Consider the following 17,357-nt stretch of genomic DNA (forward strand, 5'->3'; position numbering starts at 1 on the left):
TGTACAACTGTTACTGACTTACTGACTTACTGACTTACTGAGTTACTGACTTACTGACTTACTGAGTTACTGAGTTACTGACTTACTGAGTTACTGAGTTACTGAGTTACTGACTTACTGAGTTACTGAGTTACTGACTTACTGACTTACTGAGTTACTGACTTACTGACTTACTGACTTACTGAGTTACTGACTTACTGACTTACTGAGTTACTGACTTACTGAGTTACTGACTTACTGACTTACTGACTTACTGAGTTACTGACTTACTGAGTTACTGACTTACTGACTTACTGAGTTACTGACTTACTGAGTTACTGACTTACTGACTTACTGACTTACTGACTTACTGAGTTACTGACTTACTGACTTACTGACTTACTGAGTTACTGAGTTACTGACTTACTGACTTACTGAGTTACTGAGTTACTGACTTACTGACTTACTGAGTTACTGACTTACTGAGTTACTGACTTACTGAGTTACTGACTTACTGACTTACTGAGTTACTGACTTACTGAGTTACTGACTTACTGACTTACTGACTTACTGAGTTACTGACTTACTGAGTTACTGACTTACTGACTTACTGAGTTACTGACTTACTGAGTTACTGACTTACTGACTTACTGACTTACTGAGTTACTGACTTACTGAGTTACTGACTTACTGACTTACTGAGTTACTGACTTACTGAGTTACTGACTTACTGACTTACTGACTTACTGACTTACTGAGTTACTGACTTACTGACTTACTGACTTACTGAGTTACTGAGTTACTGACTTACTGACTTACTGAGTTACTGAGTTACTGACTTACTGACTTACTGAGTTACTGACTTACTGAGTTACTGACTTACTGAGTTACTGACTTACTGACTTACTGACTTACTGAGTTACTGACTTACTGACTTACTGACTTACTGAGTTACTGACTTACTGAGTTACTGACTTACTGACTTACTGAGTTACTGACTTACTGAGTTACTGACTTACTGACTTACTGACTTACTGAGTTACTGACTTACATACCTTAAGGGAACATTTCGGCATTTCGTGTATGATCAGTGAGAAAGTCCATATTGCAAATGTACGGTCCCTTACTAGACGTCCGAAATCGTTTGTAAAATTCGCGGTCGGCGTCGGGCCGTGCGGTAGGGCCAGACCTACCGGGAAGTCATCAAATGAACTTTGTCGGACATTCGGTTTCCGTTTTATAAAATAAACAAGTTTTTGACCGTTTTTCCGCTATCCCGGAATTTCCCACAAGAGGGCATACGGAATCATATGGCAATTTGGCAAAACATCACGAATCACGACGGGGCCTTATCTCGAAAACGGAAAATATTTCGAAGCCGAAACTTGGTGAGCGTAGGTTTGGCATAATGGGCAGTTGGCCCCGAACAAGATGGCGTCTAGGCCTCGACGGTTTTTGAGTTATGGCCGTTTTTCTGGGATTAAAGGTCCTAAATGGAAATAGACAAATTATTTTTCCACTTCAGGTCAAAGTCAAGGAGCCTCCGGTGTCAATAAAAAAAGAACCAGCCATTTATCTATCGTCATTTAAGAGAAACGGAACAATGACAACTTGGCAATGGTCACAAATAGGCATTTTTTTTTTTCAACGGTTACAGATCCAGTTGCAGGGTGTTCATACGAATCTTTTTAAAGTGTGCTGCGGAGCTCTGCGAGATTTCTGTGATTTTCTATGATTTTCTGAAATAACACACACATACTAAACCCTCCGTAAATAACTCAGTTGTTAACGTAAAGACTTAAAACTCAGGATTCTGTAACAGCATACCCCAATGAGGATATGTGGTGATTTATAGCTTCCTGTGCCAACCGGAAGTGCCATAATTGGTGTCTCAGGGGCTGTTTCAAAGGGTTAAAAAAGTCTGATCTGTCCAAAACTTCATATATGTGATTAGGCAACCCCCATGAACTGTAAATCAGTCATTTTTCCCCAAAAAATTCAAAGGAAAAAAAAATCACACTAAAACACAACTTGAATGGAGGGACGTATTGGGGTGCGTAGAGACAGACAGTGGCTGCAATAGTTAGCTTTGTTCGAGCTAAAAAAGAACCGTCAGACCTAGAGTTCCGAAACTTTAGAAACCTGTTCTAGACCTCCGGTCGATGGTGCGTGGTGAGTTACGTGGCTCTAGACGGTTCTCGGACCGAGAAACGGCCTCGTACATTTGCAATACCTTCAATTCATTTTGACCATTACGAAAATGACCACGTTTAGAAAAGTCTCAGAGACGCAAGGCTAGGTGCATTGAAACCGGCTCGGCCCATAGAGACAGACCCCAACGTTTCTGTCCGATAGCTCGTTCAAGGACCCCGTAGCAAGGCATGGAAAAAAGTGGATTTTCAGCACCAATTAGGGTTTTTCTCGGACACCAAATGACCTATCGAGCCGAAACTCGGGATTCGGGGTCGCCTCACATAGGACTTCACATAATGTCCGAACTGGACCCGCAGCTAGAACGTAACTATGTGTTTTACCTTTTTATTATGTTTTAAACTAAAGGCGCTGTGAATTATGGGACTGCTCTGACATATGTGATAGTTGGCTTCTAAATGAGTAGTAAAAAGTGGGTTTGGTGTCATAATGACATCTAATTGACTGATGGACACTGACTTGCTAGTTGACTTTTGTGCATTTGCAATATGTTTAAACGGAGAGGGACCATCACCAAAATGGCATTCTGAAATCAACACAAAAAATGGCATCACCATAGTCTCCAGACTGTGCTGAGTTCAACGAGCTATCCCGCTTGACCGTAGCTCGCTCGGTCTAAGCGCAACGACCATTAGAAAAGTAGGCCCAAAATGAAGCCTGCCCCACAATGTCATTTGCTTTTGAGTGACAGTGAGAGAACCGTTAGGGTGAGAAGAAAAATTCCACCACATGAATGTTCCTAAGGTCCTCCCGATCTGTACAAGCCTAACCTTGACCGTGTGGCATTAACCCTTAAGAGTAAAACAGTGTTTTTTGATCTCACAGATTACAGTGTCATCTCTCCCCATAGGAATACATTGCCTGCACCCCTAATTTCAACCTGAAGTCTACATGGGTTATGAATGCCGTATGAACCTGTCTTCGGTACCAGTCCATCAGGCCACTATGAGGTCTACCTGTGTTGATTCTGAGCTTCCTGGACCAACCGGAAGTGGTTAAAATGCCCCTAAAAGTGTTTACCCATACCCTGCCTGCAGTTTGACAGACATAGTGCATTCAACCCTGTGTAAATCAGTCAGTTCTTAACGTAAGGACTTAAAACTCAGGATTCTGTAACAGCATACCCCAATGGGGATATGTGTTGATTTATAGCTTCCTGTGCCAACCGGAAGTGCCATAACTGGTGTCTCAGGGGCTGTTTCAAGGGGTTAAAAAAGTCTGATCTTTCCAAAACTTCATATGTGTGATTAGGCAACCCCCATGAACTGTAAATCAGTCATTTTTCCCAAAAAAAATCAAAGGAAAAAAAAATCACACTAAAACACACCTTGGATGGAGGGACGTATTGGGGTGCGTAGAGACAGACAGTGGCTGCAATAGTTAGCTTTGTTGGAGCTAAAAAAGAACCGTCAGACCTAGAGTTCCGAAACTTTAGAAACCTGTTCTAGACCTCCGGTTGATGGTGCGTGGTGAGTTACGTGGCTCTAGACGGTTCTCGGACCGAGAAACAGCCTCGTACATTTGCAATACCTTCAATTCATTTTGACCATTACGAAAATGACCACGTTTAGAAAAGTCTCAGAGACGCAAGGCTAGGTGCATTGAAACCGGCTCGGCCCATAGAGACGGACCCCGACGTGCCTGTCCGATAGCTCGTTCAAGGACCCCGTAGCAAGGCATGGAAAAAAGTGGATTTTCAGCACCAATTAGGGTTTTTCTCGGACACCAAATGACCTATCGAGCCGAAACTCGGGATTCGGGGTCGCCTCACATAGGCCTTCACATAATGTCCGAACTGGACCCGCAGCTAGAACGTAACTATGTGTTTTACCTTTTTATTATGTTTTAAACCGAAGGCGCTGTGAATTATGGGACTGCTCTGACATATGTGATAGTTGGCTACTAAATGAGTAGGAAAAAGTGGGTTTGGTGTCAATTGATATCCATTTGGTGTCATAATGACATCTAATTGACTGATGGACACTGACTTGCTAGTTGACTTTTGTACATTTGCAATATGTTTAAACGGAGAGGGACCATCACCAAAATGGCATTCTGAAATCAACACAAAAAATGGCATCACCATAGTCTCCAGACTGTGCCGAGTTCAAGGAGACGCCCCGCTTGACCGTAGCTCGTTCTGAGTGCAGCAAACTTGAAAAAAAGAAGGCCCAAAATGAAGCCTGCACCACAATGTCATTTGATTTTGGGTGGCAGTGAGAGAACCGTTAGGGTGAGAAGCACAATTCCACCACATGAATGTTCCTAAGGTCCTCCCGATCTGAACAAGCCTAACCTTGACCGTGTGGCATTAACCCTTCACAGTAAAACAGGGTTTTTTGATCTCACAGATTACAGTGACATCTCTCCCCATAGGAATACATAGCCTGCACCACAAAATTCAACCTGAAGCCTATATGGGTTATGAATGCCGTATGAACCTGTCTTCGGTACCAGTCCATCAGGCCACTATGAGATCTACCTGTGTCGAATCTAAGCTTCCTGGAGCAACCGGAAGTGGTTAAAATGCCCCTAAAAGTGTTTACCCATACACTGCCTGCAGTTTGATAGACATAGTGCATTCAACCCTGTGTAGATCAGTCAATTCTTAACGTAAAGACTTAAAACTCGGGATTCTGTAAGTGGCTATGTAAATCAAGACATGTGTTTACTTATAGCTTCCTGTGCCAACCGGAAGTGCCTTTAATTGGGTCACACTCTCTGTTTCGAAGGGTTAAAAAAGTCACATCTCTCCAAAACTTCATATGTGTGACTAGGTAACCCTTCTGAACTGTAAATCAGTCATTAATCCCAACAGATGTCAAAGAAAAGCTCCCTCACACACACACAGGAAGGATGGAGTGATAAAGTGCGGTGCTTAAAGACACAGAGAGCAGGAAATGGCATTACCATAATCCCTAGGCCGTACCGAGTTCAGCGAGATATCCCGCTTGACCGTAGCTCGCTCGGTCTAGGCGCAGCGAGCATTAGAATAGTAGGCCCAAAATGAAGCCTGCACCACAATGTCATTTGCTTTTGGGTGACAGTGAGAGAACCGTTAGAGTGAGAAGAAAAATTGCACCACATGAATGTTCCTAAGGTCCTCCCGATCTGAACAAGCCTAACCTTGACCGTGTGGCATTAACCCTTAACAGTAAAACAGTGTTTTTTGATCTCACAGATTACAGTGTCATCTCTCCCCATAGGAATACATTGCCTGCACCCCTAATTTCAACCTGAGGCCTATGTGGGTTATGAATGCCGTATGAACCTGTCTTCGGTACCAGTCCATCAGGCCACTATGAGGTCTACCTGTGTTGATTCTAAGCTTCCTGGACCAACCGGAAGTGGTTAAAATGCCCCTAAAAGTGTTTACCCATACACTGCATGCAGTTTGATAGACATAGTGCATTCAACCCTGTGTAGATCAGTCAATTCTTAACGTAAGGACTTAAAACTCAGGATTCTGTAACAGCATACCCCAATGAGGATATGTGTTGATTTATAACTTCCTGTGCCAACCGGAAGTGCCATAATTGGTGTCTTAGGGGCTGTTTCGAAGGGTTAAAAAAGTCTGATCTTTCCAAAACTTCATATGTGTGATTAGGCAACCCCCATGAACTGTAAATCAGTCATTTTTCCCAAAAAAATTCAAAGGAAAAAAAAATCACACTAAAACACAACTTGGAAGGAGGGACGTATTGGGGTGCGTAGAGACAGACAGTGGCTCCAATAGTTAGCTTTGTTGGAGCTAAAAAAGAACCGTCGGACCTAGAGTTCCGAAACTTTAGAAACCTGTTCTAGACCTCCCGTAGATGGTGCGTGGTGAGTTACGTGGCTCTAGAAGGTTCTCGGACCGAGAAACAGCCTCGTACATTTGAAATAACTTCAATTCATTTTTGCATCACGAAAATGACGACATTTAGAAATGTCCCAGAGTCGCAAGACTAGGTGCATTGCAAACGTCTCGGCCCATATAGACAGACCCCAACGTTTCTGTCCAATAGCTCATTCAAGGACCCCGTAGCAAGTCATGGAAAATAGTGGATTTTCAGCACCAATTAGGGTTTTTCTCGGACACCAAATGACCTATCGAGCCGAAACTTGGGATTCGGGGTCGCCTCAGCTAGGCCAACACATAACATAAGAAATGGACCCGCAGCTAGAACGTAACTACGTGTTTTATGGTTTTTTTATGGTTTGAACCGAAGGGGTTGTGAATTTTGGGCCAGCTCTGAAGTATGTAATAGTTGGCTACTAAACGAGTTGGAAAAAGTGGGTTTGGTGTCAGTTTGTATCAGTTTGGTGGTCAGAATGATATCTAATTGACTGATGGACTCTTGTCCACTTGACTCTTGTACATTTGCAATATGATCCTATAGTGAAAAAACATCACCAAAAGCGACATTCTGAAATCAACCCAAACGAGCGATTGAGATGACCCAGAATCACTGCAAAGCCATCCCGAGTTCATCGGGCCAGTCAATTTCACATTCCTGCAAGATTTTTATAGCATGACAAATTCGTGATGGTACCTGCCCTTTAAAACATATTGCAAATGCACAGTGACTTTGAAAAAGTAAGAAACAAAAAAAAATACATCTAAAAAATTTTGAGCATGACAAATTCGTGATGGTACCTGCCCATTGAAACATATTGCAAATGCACAGTGACTTTGAAAAAGTAAGGAAACATAAACAAAAAAAATCCAAAATTTTTATTTTTGGGTGACCAGTTGCACGTGCATTTGCAATATGATTCTATAGTGAAAAAACATATTGCAAATGCACAGTGACTTTGAAAAAGTAAGGAAACATAAACAAAAAAAATCTAAAATTTTTTGGGGGGGATGACCAGTTGCATGTGCATTTGCAATATGATTCTATAGTGAAAAAACATATTGCAAATGCACAGTGACTTTGAAAAAGTAAGGAAACATAAACAAAAAAAATCTAAAATTTTTTTTGGGGGATGACCAGTTGCATGTGCATTTGCAATATGATTCTATAGTGAAAAAACATATTGCAAATGCACAGTGACTTTGAAAAAGTAAGGAAAAATAAACAAAAAAAATCTAAAAATTTTTTTGGGGGATGACCAGTTGCACGTGCATTTGCAATATGATTCTATAGTGAAAAAACATATTGCAAATGCACAGTGACTTTGAAAAAGTAAGGAAACATAAACAAAAAAAATCTAAATTTTTTTGGGGGGGATGACCAGTTGCATGTGCATTTGCAATATGATTCTATAGTGAAAAAACATATTGCAAATGCACAGTGACTTTGAAAAAGTAAGGAAACATAAAAAAAATCTAATTTTTTTGGGGGGGGATGACCAGTTGCATGTGCATTTGCAATATGATTCTATAGTGAAAAAACATATTGCAAATGCACAGTGACTTTGAAAAAGTAAGGAAACATAAACAAAAAAAATCAAAATTTTTTTGGGGGGGATGACCAGTTGCACGTGCATTTGCAATATGATTCTATAGTGAAAAAACATATTGCAAATGCACAGTGACTTTGAAAAAGTAAGGAAACATAAACAAAAAAAATCTAAAAAATTTTTGGGGGGATGACCAGTTGCATGTGCATTTGCAATATGATTCTATAGTGAAAAAACATATTGCAAATGCACAGTGACTTTGAAAAAGTAAGGAAACAAACAAAAAAAATCCATTTTTTTTTTTTTGGGTGACCAGTTGCACGTGCATTTGCAATATGATTCTATAGTGAAAAAACATATTGCAAATGCACAGTGACTTTGAAAAAGTAAGGAAACATAAACAAAAAAAATCTATTTTTTGGGGGGGGGGATGACCAGTTGCATGTGCATTTGCAATATGATTCTATAGTGAAAAAACATATTGCAAATGCACAGTGACTTTGAAAAAGTAAGGAAACATAAACAAAAAAAATCTAAAAATTTTTTTGGGGGATGACCAGTTGCATGTGCATTTGCAATATGATTCTATAGTGAAAAAACATATTGCAAATGCACAGTGACTTTGAAAAAGTAAGGAAACATAAAAAAAATCTACATTTTTTGGGGGGGGATGACCAGTTGCATGTGCATTTGCAATATGATTCTATAGTGAAAAAACATATTGCAAATGCACAGTGACTTTGAAAAAGTAAGGAAAAATAAACAAAAAAAATCTAAAATTTTTTTTGGGGGATGACCAGTTGCACGTGCATTTGCAATATGATTCTATAGTGAAAAAACATATTGCAAATGCACAGTGACTTTGAAAAAGTAAGGAAACATAAACAAAAAAAATCTAAATTTTTTTTGGGGGGATGACCAGTTGCATGTGCATTTGCAATATGATTCTATAGTGAAAAAACATATTGCAAATGCACAGTGACTTTGAAAAAGTAAGGAAACATAAACAAAAAAAATCTAAACATTTTTTTTTTGGGTGAGCAGTTGCACGTGCATTTGCAATATGATTCTATAGTGAAAAAACATCACCAAAAGCGACATTCTGAAATCAACCCAAACGAGCGATTGAGATGACCCAGAATCACTGCAAAGCCATCCCGAGTTCATCGGGCCAGTCAATTTCACATTCCTGCAGGATTTTTATAGCATGACAAATTCGTGATGGTACCTGCCCATTAAAACATATTGCAAATGCACAGTGACTTTGAAAAAGTAAGGAAACATAGAATCAAATTATTTTTTTTTGGGTTACCAGTTGCACATTTCAGATCACCAGTTGCACATTTCAGATCACCAGTTGCACATTTCAGATCACCAGTTGCACGGAGGAAAATCGTTACTTTTGACTTTGACTTTTGACTTCCTATGAAATCATATTCCAAATGGAGAAAACATATGCCTTATGCACTAGTAAAAAAAAAAAAAAAATGATAATAAAGTATGACTAAAGTATGTTGATAAAGTTCTTATACATGTGTAATTGACATAAAAATTGAAAGAATTTTGAAAAACGGTCCAGAAAGCACTTTTTTAAGGATGTGTGAAGTTTTTTACCAAATTTTGACATTTTTGACTTTTGACTTTTGACTTCCTATGAAATCATATTGCAAATGGACAAAACATATGCCTTATGCGCATGTAATAAAAAAAAAAAAAATTTGATATCAAAATTGGACAAAAGTATATTCATACAGTTCTTACACATGTGTAATTGACAAAAAAAGCGAAAGAAATTCGAAAAAAGGCCCAGAAAGCACTTTTTTAAGGGGTAAAAAGTTTTTGAAAAAAATATCATTTTTTCAAAATTTTTCTTTTGGATGTTGACTTGGGTTGCATTTCCAATATGAAAAACCCAGGTGGAGCGCACTCGCCCCCTGTTGGATTTTTGAGGTGTTACAATTGGCAATTGCCATATGGCATTTGCCATATACTTTGCACGAATCAACGCCGCTTTGGGTGGTATTGGACATCGTGTACATGGTTTGTCCAATGCCAATATTTTGACATTCATTTTTGTACAAATCAGGGGGGTATTCCCTTACTGAGTTACTGACTTACTGAGTTACTGACTTACTGACTTACTGAGTTATTGAGTTACTGAGAGCGTCGTTCCAGTCTTTTGTTGTGTGATGCCCAGTTTGGTGCTCTTGTACACTTCCAATGACGAATAAGTGTTATGCCACATATGACTTAAAAGTTTATCTTCAATCATTGAGTCATTTAGCAGATGTTCTTATCCGTAGCGACTTATCCGTAGCAACTTATCAGTAGCGACTTATCCGTAGCGACTTATCAGTAGTGACTTATCCATAGCGACTTATCTGTAGTGACTTATCTGTAGTGACTTATCCGTAGCGATTTATCCGTAGCGACTTATCCCTAGCGACTTATCTGTGGTGCATTCAGCCAGACGATACAACCTCATATCACAGGTGCATTGACCATGATGTTGGCAGCCTACATGGGACCGATATTATAGCCCGCATCGTGTCAACGTGGACATGCTGCTGAGACTACTACCGTTACTTCATACTGGTGGTGCCACCATGTGTGGTGGGGGCGGTGGTGTACCTGCGTTCTCCACCGTATGTACCACTGCTGTAGGGGGATGGGGAGTACGGCAGTGTAGCCGAGCTCGCTAGTGCAGCTGAGAGGCGACGTGATTGGCTTGAAACTCCCCGGTCACACCACACTGTGATTCTGTTCTGTTTTTGTTCAGCTTACTTACTTATTAAACCCTCTTCATAAAGCCACAAACATCGTCTGCCACTGGAGTCTGTCTTTGGCCAACACTCCTCCAGGTTCACTGTCACTTAACAGACCCATCTCCTCCAGGTTCACTGTCCCATAACAGACCCATCTCCTCCAGGTTCACTGTCCCATAACAGACCCATCTCTTCCAGGTTCACTGTCCCATAACAGACCCATCTCCTCCAGGTTCACTGTCCCATAACAGACCCATCTCCTCCATCTCCTCCAGGTTCACTGTCCCATAACAGACCCATCTCCTCCAGGTTCACTGGCCCATAACAGACCCATCTCCTCCAGGTTCACTGTCCCATAACAGACCCATCTCCTCCATCTCCTCCAGGTTCACTGTCCCATAACAGACCCATCTCCTCCATCTCCTCCAGGTTCACTGTCCCATAACAGACCCATCTCCTCCAGCTCCTCCAGGTTCAGTGGTTAATAGCTTTATCCTGTTCTGTGTATTAAAGCCCTGGAGCTGGACTCTGAGAGAGGCACCATCCCAGCTCGCTCCAGGCTGCTGATCCGCTCCACCGTGAGGCCTGCCAGGAGGACCAGATACTGCTGGGACCTCACATACCAGACACTCAGCTCTGCAGGTAGGTTCCCTGTTAGACAGCAGATACTCAGCTCTGCATGTAGGTTCCCTGATAGACAACAGATACTCAGCTCTGCAGGTAGGTCCCCTGTTAGACAGCAGATACTCAGCTCTGCAATTAGGTCCCCTGTTAGACAGCAGATACTCAGCTCTGCAGGTAGGTCCCCTGTTAGACAGCAGATACTCAGCTCTGCATGTAGGTTCCCTGATAGACAGCAGGTACTCAGCTCTGCAGGTAGGTCCCCTGTTAGACAGCAGATACTCAGCTCTGCAGGTAGGTCCCCTGTTAGACAGCAGACACTCAGCCCTGCAGGTAGGTCCCCTGTTAGACAGCAGATACTCAGCTCTGCAGGTAGGTCCCCTGTTAGACAGCAGATACTCAGCTCTGCAGGTAGGTCCCCTGATAGACAGCAGATACTCAGCTCTGCAGGTAGGTCCCCTGATAGACAGCAGACACTCAGCCCTGCAGGTAGGTCCCCTGTTAGACAGCAGATACTCAGCTCTGCAGGTAGGTCCCCTGATAGACAGCAGACACTCAGCCCTGCAGGTAGGTCCCTTGTTAGACAGCAGATACTCAGCTCTGCAGGTAGGTCCCCTGTTAGACAGCAGATACTCAGCTCTGCAGGTAGGTCCCCTGTTAGACAGCAGATACTCAGCTCTGCAGGTAGGTCCCCTGATAGACAGCAGATACTCAGCTCTGCAGGTAGGTCCCCTGTTAGACAGCAGATACTCAGCTCTTCAGGTATGTCTCCAGCATCAGGATTTGAATGACTAACTGTGATGTAATGGTTGTTTTTAAGAATTTTCCTAACCTTTCCCTCTCCCCTTGACTGTTTGTCTCTTTCCCCTCTCTCCCTCCCGGTGGTTGGCTGTGCTGTTCGACTGTGGTCCTTGGACTGTCTGTCTCTTTCTCCTCTCTGTACTCTCTCCTCCCTCTCCCTCCCGGTGGTTGGCTGTGCTGCTCGACTGTGGTCCTTGGACTGTCTGTCTCTTTCTCCTCTCTGTACTCTCTCCTCCCTCTCCCTCCCGGTGGTGGGCTGTGCTGTTCGACTGTGGTCCCTGGACTGTCTGTCTCTTTCCCCTCTCTCTCCCTCCCGGTGGTGGGCTGTGTTGTTTGACTGTGGTCCATGGACTGTCTGTCTCTTTCCCCTCTCTCTCCCTCCCGGTGGTGGGCTGTGCTGTTCGACTGTGGTCCTTGGACTGTCTGTCTCTTTCTCCTCTCTGTACTCTCTCCTCCCTCTCCCTCCCGGTGGTTGGCTGTGCTGCTCGACTGTGGTCCCTGGACTGTCTGTCTCTCTCCCCTCTCTCTGCCTCCAGGCTCTGTGCTGGATGCTCCCCAGGCTCTGTGCCAGGTGCAGGGTGAAGGGGTGTTCCCCACCCTGGAGGTGACAGATGTGCGTTGCAGCGGCAGCGTGGAGGGGCTCAGCAAGCTGCAGATCTGGAGCCTCTTTTCTCTGGGACACCTCAACGCCCACCTGCAGCGAGACCCCGCCCCTCCGGAGCTCACCTACCGGGTGCCCACCAGACACAGGTGGGTTAGTAGGGACTATGAACTTTGTCAGATAAACACAAGTCTCTTGGTGACTGTGGAGTGAAGCAAGGCAAAAAGGAGGTCAATTCCATTTTAGGATTGGATTCAATTCCTTTTCAATTCAGTCATTCAATTCCTTTTCAAGTCAGTCATTCGATTCCTTTTCAAGTCAGTCATTCAATTCCTTTTCAAGTCAGTCATTCGATTCCTTTTCAAGTCAGTCATTCGATTCCTTTTCAAGACAGTCATTCGATTCCTTTTCAAGTCAGTCATTCGATTCCTTTTCAAGTCAGTCATTCGATTCCTTTTCAAGTCAGTCATTCGATTCCTTTTCAAGTCAGTCATTCGATTCCTTTTCAAGTCAGTCATTCGATTCCTTTTCAAGTCAGTCATTCAAATCCTTTTCAATTCAGTCAATTCAGAGAACAAACTGAAAATCCCCCCAAAAACACTCAATTGAAATGTGAATTGACACCAACCCCTATCTACCCATCTATGAACTGTTGTGACATTTGTAATATCAGTGAATGGATTTGGCCTGGCGTTATATACCGTGTGTAGTTGAGGTGTGTCTGTCCCCCACTTCCTCCAGTCTGCGTCGCTGTCCCTCCATCTTCACGGCGGCCATGTTGGATTTCAACTTCAGCGCTGCTCCGCTGGGCTCAGACCCCTCCAATGTGCTGCTGATGTTTGAGAACACTGGGAGCATCCCTGTCGAGTGGTCAGTATCTGTAATGCTATGCTAATATGCTGTGTTATTCTATGCTTTGCTATGCTTTTCTATGCTATGTTATGCTATGCTATGTTGTGCTATGCTTTTCTATGCTATATTATGCAATGTTATGCTGTGCTATGCTTTTCTATGCTATGTTATGTTTTTCTATGTGTTCTATCCTATGTTGTGCTATGTTATCTTTTGCTATATTGTGCTATGCTTTTCTATTCTATGTTATGTTATGCTATGATATGTTATGTTGTGCTATGCTTTTCTATTCTATGTTATGCTATGTTATGCTATGTTACATTGTGCAATGCTTTTCTATTCTATTCTATGTTATGCTATGTTATGCTATGCTATGCTATGCTATGTTATATTGTGCTATGCTTTTCTATTCTATGTTATGCTATGTTATGCTATGCTATGCTATGCTATGTTATATTGTGCTATGCTTTTCTATTCTTTGTTATGCTATGCTATGCTATGTTATATTGTGCTATGCTTTGCTATACTATGCTATGTTATGTTGTGCTATGCTTTTCTATTCTATGCTATGTTATGCTATGCTATGTTATATTGTGCTATGCTTTTCTATGCTATGCTATGTTATGTTGTGCGATGCTTTTCTATTCTATTCTATGTTATGCTATGCTATGTTATGTTGTGCTATGCTTTTCTATTCTATGTTATGCTATGCTATGTTATGTTGTGCTATGCTTTTCTATTCTATGTTATGTTATACTATGCTATGTTATGCTATGCTATGTTATGTTGTGCTCTGCTTTTCTATCCTATGTTATGCTATGCTTTTCTATCCTATATTATGCTATGCTTTTCTATCCTATGTTATGCTATGCTTTTCTATGTTAGGCTATGCTCTAAACTAAGCTATGCTATTCTATGCTAACCTCCACTCCCTCCAGGTCGTTCCTGTTCCCAGAAGACCAACAGATAGAGCTTGAGTACTGGGCTGAGACTGGGGAGTTCAGCGCTACAGAGCTCCACCACATGAAGGCGCAGGATAACAGGCTGTTTAATATAGCACCCCGCTCTGGTAAACTACACCCAGGACAGCAGAAGGCAGTGACATTTAGCTACAGGTATGCTCTAATCCAGGGGTGGGCAACATTTTTGGGCTTTAGGGCCACATCAGGATTTAGAAATTCAATGTCCAAACTGATTTTAGTCGTTAAAATTAATCAGTAGGCGAGAAGAAGGGCAGTTATTTTCAAATACTGTAGGTCCATTATTATCTCTACATATCCCCTCCACTCCCTGCTCTAGTCTCATGTTGCACTACTTCCAAATTACTCGGCTATTGAGGTTGGAGACACAACAAAAAAGAATAGCCCTTAATAATAAATCATTCAAGAAAATAATGACGTGATTTAATATTCTTCACATACCGTCCGTCTTGTTGTTGTTGTTGTTGTTGTTCACAGACATAACTTTGTTGGTACTGACCGTCTCCCAGTCCTGTTCAAGCTGTCCCACGGCAGAGAGATTCTGGTGAGACAAAACAGTCATATTTTATGCGCCGGTTTTCCTATGAAACAGATTCTAGTCTAGACCTCTCCGTTGAACCTGCTTGTTAATTCAGGATCAGATGTCGTCTTGGGAACCAGTCTTTTTAGATGTCTGGGTTTGTTCATTCAGGATCAGATGTCGTCTTGGGAACCAGGATTTTCACATGTCTGGGTTTGTTAATTCAGGATCAGACGTCGTCTTGGGAACCAGGATTTTACATGTCTGGGTTTGTTAATTCAGGATCAGACGTCGTCTTGGGAACCAGGATTTTACATGTCTGGGTTTGTTAATTCAGGATCAGACGTCGTCTTGGGAACCAGGATTTTACATGTCTGGGTTTGTTAATTCAGGATCAGACGTTGTCTTGGGAACCTTCTTTGTAGATGTCTGGGCTGAGGATAGAATACAACTGTATCTCGTGCTGATAATACCGACGGTCTCCGTTTTGTTTGTCTGTGTGCAGTTGAACTTCATGGGAGTGACGGTGGAGAGAGACAGACACTACCTCCACTTCACCTCCGCCAAGCACGTCTTTGCCCCAGTGCCAATCGGGGGGTTCAGTCCACCTAAACAGGTTAGACTCCCTGCTCAGGCTTCACAATAAGTGATTGGTTTGCAGTGTAAAAGGTTGGGAAACTCACCTCATCCCGTCACCAGTGTATAAAACCCACCTTGGTGGTTTCCCTCTGCCTCGCTATTCTTATTTTACTGCTGCTCTTTTTAATTATTTGTTACTTTTATTTTGTATTTTTTAGGTCATTTTCTTAAAACTGAATTGTTGGTTAAGAGCTTGTAAGTAAGTATTTCCCTGTAACGTTGTATTTGGCGCATGTGACAAATACAATTTAAATTTGATTTGAAGACCGTTATAATTACACCAGAAAGCGTATCATTCACTACGACCCTCAGTTTCATCTAATTCTTCATCAAATCTAAATCTAAATCAAATCTAAACGTATTGGTCACATACACATGTTTATAGCAGATGTTATTGCGGGTGTAGCGAAGTGCTTATGTTTCTAGCGCCAACATTGCAGTAATATCTAACAACATATACCAAATACACACAACTCTAAGTAAAGGAATGAAATTAAGAATATATAAATATATGGATGAGTAATGTCAGAGCAGCATAGACTAAGATACAGTATAATACAATATATATATATATATATATATATGATGAGTAATTCAAGATATGTAAACATTCATCCCTTCATGGAGTGTCGTCACAGTGTCTGGTTGGTGTATTACAGGTGTATGAGCTGTACAACGGAGGGGCTGTCCCTCTGAGGTACCGTGTGGACACAGAGCCCCTTGAGCAGCTGACGGCTGATAACTTTGGTCACCCCGTGCTGCAGTGTCTCAACCCCCAGGGAGAGGTGAAGCCTGGCAGGACAGCCCTGCTGGAGTGGGTCCTCTCCCCCCTGGAGGCCAAGACTTACAGTGTGAGTAGCAACCCTCTGTTAGGTGACCTACAGGTTAGAGAGACGGGCATGCCACCCTAGATTTGCAGTTTGAAGTCCGAAGGGGAAAAACTGGTATCCTTCTAGGTATTCTAGATGCCATCTCCTGTCGTTGTACCATCTTCCTCTTCCTCTCTCCTGCCGTTGTACCATCCTCCTCCTCCTCACACAGCCCTGTGTTTATTGTACCATCCTCCTCTCTCCTGCCATTGTACCATCTTCCTCTTCCTCTCTCCTGCCTCCTCCTCCTCCTCACACAGCTCTGTGTTTATTGTACCATCCTCCTCTCTCCTGTCGTTGTGCCATCCTCCTCCTCTCTCCTGTCGTTGTAACATCTTCCTCTTCCTCTCTCCTGCCGTTGTACCATCCTCCTCCTCGTCACACAGCCCTGTGTTTATTTCCAGGTGGACATCTCTATCCATGTGCTGGAGGGAGACACCATGCTGTTGACGTTTGAAGGCTGTGGGTTTGATAACAGTGTGCTGGGAGAGTCGGCACCACTACAGCTTCATGATGGCTACATGTCTGTCCCCAGCACACAGAGGATGGCCCTGCCCAACCAGGTGAGTGGCCCATCTACCTCTTCCCATATAGTCTTCCTGTTTGGCTCAGTTGGTAGAGCATGTCTCTTGCAATGACAAGATAGTTGGCTCGATTTTCCCAGAACCACCTGTATGACTAAGTCTCTGCTTAATGGCATTATTCTATTATAAATTGGTCATCAAATTTGATCTGATCTTTATCTAAGTCACAACAATAGACAAACACTGTCTGCTTGAACTAATAACACACAAACAATTATACGTTTTCGTGTCTTTATTGAACACACTCTGTTAACATTCACAGTGCAGGGTGGGAAAAGTATGTGAACCCCTGGATTTAATAACTGGTTGACCCTCCTTTGGCAGCACTAACCTCAACCAAACGTTTTCTGTAGTTGTGGATCAGACCTGCACAACGGTCAGGAGGAATTTTGGACCATTCCTCTTTACTAAACTGTTTCAGTTCCACAATATTCTAAAGATGTCTGGTGTGAAACGCTCTCTTGAGGTCATGCCACAGCATCTCAGTCGGGTTGAGGTCAGGACTCTGACTGGGCCACTCCAGAAGGTCAGGACTCTGACTGGGCCA

At 42.4% G+C, this 17,357-nt stretch overlaps 1 protein-coding gene across 1 annotated transcript in view; it reads left to right on the plus strand.

Annotated features, from left to right (window-relative positions):
- Positions 1–17,357, plus strand: part of LOC139380156 (cilia and flagella associated protein 65) — a 61,452-nt gene that overhangs the window by 31,616 nt on the left and 12,479 nt on the right. Inside the window, exons 16-23 of the mRNA XM_071122599.1 lie at positions 10,857–10,985; positions 12,302–12,515; positions 13,108–13,236; positions 14,157–14,333; positions 14,676–14,742; positions 15,224–15,334; positions 16,017–16,208; positions 16,631–16,789. Coding sequence (XP_070978700.1) covers positions 10,857–10,985; positions 12,302–12,515; positions 13,108–13,236; positions 14,157–14,333; positions 14,676–14,742; positions 15,224–15,334; positions 16,017–16,208; positions 16,631–16,789 — 1,178 coding nt within the window. The remainder of the gene's footprint in view (positions 1–10,856; positions 10,986–12,301; positions 12,516–13,107; positions 13,237–14,156; positions 14,334–14,675; positions 14,743–15,223; positions 15,335–16,016; positions 16,209–16,630; positions 16,790–17,357) is intronic.

This window comes from Oncorhynchus clarkii, chromosome 22 (assembly GCF_045791955.1).
Source record: "Oncorhynchus clarkii lewisi isolate Uvic-CL-2024 chromosome 22, UVic_Ocla_1.0, whole genome shotgun sequence".
Classification (NCBI taxonomy): domain Eukaryota; kingdom Metazoa; phylum Chordata; class Actinopteri; order Salmoniformes; family Salmonidae; genus Oncorhynchus; species Oncorhynchus clarkii.